The sequence below is a fragment of the Monopterus albus genome, unplaced genomic scaffold (genome assembly GCF_001952655.1).
Source record: "Monopterus albus unplaced genomic scaffold, M_albus_1.0 scaffold480.1, whole genome shotgun sequence".
NCBI lineage: Eukaryota > Metazoa > Chordata > Actinopteri > Synbranchiformes > Synbranchidae > Monopterus > Monopterus albus.
Genome location: NW_018128360.1, coordinates 139,312 through 144,868, shown reverse-complemented (window position 1 = coordinate 144,868; position 5,557 = coordinate 139,312). Strand labels below are relative to the sequence as shown.

The following is a 5,557-nucleotide window of genomic DNA, read 5'->3' as shown; positions in this document are numbered from 1 at the left end:
TTGCTTTTTTTATTTTCCCTTTTGGGCACCTCTGCTCTCACCTGACCTTAGAGATCAACACAAATCAAACACTGATGCTCTATTTTTTATGCTAATACAAAATGTATAAATACCAGTATAAGCTTCTGGTTTACATTAAGGTACATGCGATGCCACCCAGTGGTTTAGTTCTCTCAGACACTATGACGTCCACACAGAGGTGGACAGAGTGGGGCTGGGCACTTTTACAGCTGTTGTTGGTGGTGTCTTTTTCTCAGGCTGAGGAGCTGGTGTGCCAGCAGAGAGGGGACCCTGAGAACCCACAGCTATCTAAAGATGGGGACATTATACTGGGGGGAATCTTATATTTCCACAGCAGCTGGAAAGACAGAAAGGATACCTACATGCACAAACCACTGCCAATGGAATGCACCAGGTAAATTATGATGAATTTATATTTAACATGACTGAGAAACAGGTATAAAAAAGTTTATTTAAATGACATTATTTACTGTTGATAATTAAAATACTTGGTGGTATTAATAACAAAAAGATTTCATTTTCTATTCTGTTTCTGTTTAAAGCACTGTTATGAGTACTCATAACAGATTGTTCTAATAGCTATTTAAAACTGTCTGTCTACATCAAGTTTATATTTCAGAGGGTTCCAGTATGCCCAGGCTATGACTTTTGCCATTGAGGAGATTAATAACAGCACAGACCTACTACCTGGAATCTCTCTGGGCTATAAGATCTATGATAATTGTGACTCTATGACCAGAAGTGTGAAAGTTGCACTGGCCTTGGTTAACGGAAATGAAATTGTGTTTACACCAACTGAGGCACCATGTACCAGACCTGCAAAAGTGCAGGCCATTGTGGGAGTTTCCACTTCCTCTAGCATGGCTATAGGTACTGTCATCGGACCCATTCATTTCCCACTGGTGGGTAAGACTGGTAACTATGTAATTAAAAATAGTCATTAATTAGTTATTAATGTGCAATTATTCCAGCTACTCAGACCAAATGTGAATGTGTGATTGTTCACATCTTTATCTTGGGAGGTCATTTCTTTTTCTTGTAGATCAGCCCCACTGCCACCTGTGCTTGTCTCAGTGACAAAACCAAATACCCATCCTTCCTAAGAACAGTACCCAGTAACTACTATCAGAGCAGAGCCCTGGCCCAATTGGTCAAGCACTTTGGTTGGACTTGGGTTGGAGCTATTAGAAGCAATAATGATTATGGCAATGATGGCATGACTGCATTCATAGAAGCAGCACAGCAGTTGGGCATCTGTCTGGAATATTCTATGTCTATCTATAGAACTGATCCTCCAGATAAAATAAAAAAGATAATTGACATTATCAAGGCTTCCACCTCCAAGGTGATTGTAGCTTTTCTCTCAGCTCCGGATATGAATGCTCTAATACAGGAGCTATCTCACCACAACTTGACCGGGTACCAGTGGGTCGGAAGTGAGACCTGGATCACTGATTTCCAGACAAAAGAAATTGATACACATCACATTCTGGATGGTGCCATCGGCCTGTACATCCCCAAAGCACATGTCAGTGGCTTGAAAGAGTTCATATTAGATGTGAAGCCACTCATTTCATCTAGTAATGAATTGTTTACAGAGTTGTGGGAGACTTTATTTAACTGTAAGTTCAGACAGTCAAACTCATCAGCAGAGAATCAGAGAGAATGTACTGGACATGAAGATCTGACTGGAGTGAAAAACAGCTTCACTGATATGTCACTCATGCCTCATTTTACCAATGTCTATAAAGCAGTGTATGCTATGGCACATGCACTTCATATTATTCTTGGCTGTAATGAAACATGTAACAATAAGGTGCAGCTAGATCCACTCACAGTGAGTTCAGCACAAAGTACTTATAAAAGTTACCTTCACAAACAGACCATTATTTGTTGTGAATAACTAGATTGATATCTATCTTCTTAGATTTTACAGCACACAAGAGAAATTCATTTCAAAACCAAGGAAGGAGATGAGGTTTACTTTGATGAGAATGGAGACCCACCAGCAAAGTATGAAATTATAAACTGGCAGCCAACAGAAAATGGCATTGTGGACTTTGTCACAGTTGGTCTTTATGATGCATTTTTACCTGCAGATAAACAGCTGAGTCTGCAAAGGGAATATTTAATTTGGGCACAGAACTCAAACCAGGTAAGCTACAATGTGATCACTGTACATATTATTTACAATATAATCATTTATGAAATTATAAACTGGCAGCCAACAGAAAATGGCATTGTAGACTTTGTCACAGTTGGTCTTTATGATGCATTTTTACCTGCAGATAAACAGCTGAGTCTGCAAAGGGAATATTTAATTTGGGCACAGAACTCAAACCAGGTAAGCTACAATGTGATCACTGTACATATTATTTACAATATAATCATTCTAACTGTATTACTGTTACTGTATCATGCAGGTGCCTGTGTCAGTTTGCAGTGAGAAATGTCCCCCAGGAACTCGCAAGATTCTCCAGAAAGGAAAACCTGTCTGCTGCTATGACTGTATCAGATGTGCAGAGGGAGAAATAAGCAACATGACAGGTCTAGTAAAGTATTAAAAAGGTTCATAGATGATTCTATCATTTTGTCCACCCATTGTATAACAATGAAGCAGGGCTAAATAATAAACACATATTTGTACAATACAAGCTATAACTTCCATAATAACAAGCCAGTTGATTCATAACTAAAAAACCTAAATACTGTAGTATCACCTTCCTGATTCATAATAACTAATAATATTTATAGAGCACTTTCTAAACTTTTGTTACAATGTGCTTCACATAAGCACAAAACAATACAGTAAATTCAAGCAGAACACAACAGCACCATAAGAAAAAATAAAACATCAAGGTGTGTTAAAGGGTTACAAAGGGTCATATAAACTAAAACCTTCTTCTTACAAAAAAACTCAATGTTGATGAGAATCAAACCACAAACCTGAGTAAAATCTGGAGTCAATTAGTTATGAGCTGAAAGAGAAGATGGAAGTCTTCTGTCTTGTATAGACAGAAAAGTAGCACCAGAAAAAAAGGTTAATCTACTGAGCAAGTCTGACATCTGGTTTTATATAATTTTTTAAGATTCTATCACCTGTGAGCGATGCCACCCTGAGTCCTGGTCCAATGAGAGAAGAGATGCCTGTGTAAAGAAGGAGGCAGAGTTTCTATCATATGAAGAAATTATGGGAGTACTGCTCACTGCAGTGGCCTTATTTGGAACATGCATGACTGCTGTTGTGGCAGCCATTTTCTTCAGATACAGAACAACTCCTATTGTCAGGGCCAACAACTCTGAGCTGAGCTTCCTGCTGCTCTTCTCCTTGACTCTGTGTTTCCTGTGTTCTCTGACCTTCATCGGCCGGCCCTCTGAGTGGTCCTGCATGCTGCGACACACAGCATTCGGCATCACCTTTGTCCTCTGTATCTCTTGTGTTCTGGGGAAAACTATAGTGGTGTTAATGGCCTTCAGGGCTACACTTCCAGGCAGTAATGTGATGAAATGGTTTGGGCCTGCACAGCAGAGACTCAGTGTTGTGGCTTTCACTCTCATCCAGGTTGTTATATGTATCCTCTGGTTAACTATTTCTCCTCCTTTTCCATTTAAGAATTTTACCCAGTTCAAGGACAAAATCATCTTAGAGTGTGCTCTGGGATCAGCTGTAGGCTTTTGGGCCGTGCTTGGGTACATAGGCCTTCTGGCCATCTTATGTTTTGTTCTGGCTTTTCTTGCTCGGAAACTGCCTGATAACTTCAATGAGGCCAAACTGATCACCTTCAGCATGCTGATATTCTGTGCAGTGTGGATCACTTTTATTCCAGCATATGTCAGCTCTCCTGGAAAGTTCAGTGTTGCTGTAGAGATATTTGCTATTCTGGCCTCCAGCTACGGGCAACTCATTTTTATTTTCCTTCCAAAATGTTATTTTATCTTAGTGAAACCAGAGAAGAATACAAAAAAGAATATGATGGGGAAATAATTCAGAAAACTTTGAAAGTACAAAAACTAAAGGCATTTCAGTGACATTATAATGTTTCCATAATCATTTTTGTCAGTTGGACACACACATTCATTTGAAGATATGTAATATATCATTGTAACACTTTCCACTGTAGGTTATATTATTTCATTTGTGAAACAGCAAATGGAGACAACAAAATTCAATGCAACGTAATATACAGGAAAAATATATTCACAAGTTTAATACCTAATTGTTTTTAGTTTCTTCTGGTCAAAAATTCCTTAATTATGAAAATGCAAAACAAAAACAAAACAAAACAGAACAACAACAGCAATGAAAGGTTTTTGTGTGTTTAGCTGTACTGTTTTTGCTCTGTATCTGAGACATATTTGACTGTAACTTTCACTACACCAGATTCAATTTCAGTTTCCTCTGATGGCCTTGATCTGGAACCAAAAGTTCTGCAGGAACATGACCCACCTAATGATCTGTTCATTGCTATATTGTTGCATATATTGTGTCTGTTGTAGCCAAAGGCTTATGGTCTGTTTGCAGGATGATCTCAGTTCCATACAAATACATCCTGGAACTTCTGATAGCTCACATGATGGCTAGGCATTCTTTTTTATGTCTGAATCGCATTTCCGTGTCTAGTAGTTTTCTTTTGGAGTTAACTGAGAGGAAACAATCCATCCTCTTGCTCCTGTAGTAGCACTGCCCCAAGTACAATGTCTGAGTCACCAGTCCTAAGGGTGAAAGGTAAAGATAGGTCTGTTAGTAAGAGAATAGATTTGTTGATTAACAGGCTCTTCAGAATGGTCTACGTTTTCTCCTGAGCATTGCCCCGGGCTTTGCCAAATTGTTTAATAGGGTGGCAATAGATGCATAGTTGGGGATGTATGCTCTATAAAATCCAGTCAGTCCCAAGAGTGAGTGTACTTGCTTCTTAATAGTTGGCTTGGATGCATCCCTGACCTTTCAAATGTTTTTGATCTAAGGGTTCCTTGGTGCATGATTGTAGAGTGAAACCTACATAGTCCACTTTGTCCTTTGCTAGAGTTTATTTATGGAAGTACTGCTCACTGCAGTGGCCTTATTTGGAACACGCATGACTGTTGTTGTGGTAGCCATTTTCTTCACATACAGGACAACTCCTATTGTCAGGGCCAACAACTCTGAGCTGAGCTTCCTGCTGCTCTTCTCCTTGACTCTGTGTTTCCTGTGTTATCTGACCTTCATTGGCTGGCCCTCTGAGTGGTCCTGCATGCTGCGACACACAGCATTCGGCATCACCTTTGTCCTCTGTATCTCTTGTGTTCTGGGGAAAACTATAGTGGTGTTAATGGCCTTCAGGGCTACACTTCCAAGCAGTAATTTGATGAAATGGTTTGGACCTGCACAGCAGAGACTCAGTGTTGTGGCTTTTTCTGGTTCTGGTTTCTTCACTTTTATTCCAGCATATGTCAGCTCTCCTGGGAAGTTCAGTGTTGCTGATAAGTTATTTGCTATTCTGTCCTCCAGTTTTGTACTGCTCATTTGTATTTTCCTTCCAAAATGTTATGTTATCTT

General features: G+C 39.4%; 1 protein-coding gene across 1 annotated transcript; it reads left to right on the top strand.

The window, feature by feature from the left end:
• Positions 1 to 368: 368 nt before the first annotated feature.
• LOC109952636 (extracellular calcium-sensing receptor-like) lies at positions 369 to 4,006 on the top strand. Its single transcript, XM_020587811.1, has 6 exons — positions 369 to 415; positions 629 to 923; positions 1,064 to 1,858; positions 1,949 to 2,176; positions 2,445 to 2,568; positions 3,111 to 4,006. Exons 1-6 carry the CDS (start codon positions 384 to 386, stop codon positions 4,004 to 4,006), a joined length of 2,370 nt encoding a protein of 789 aa, XP_020443467.1. The 5' UTR covers positions 369 to 383.
• The last annotated feature ends 1,551 nt before the right edge of the window (positions 4,007 to 5,557 follow it).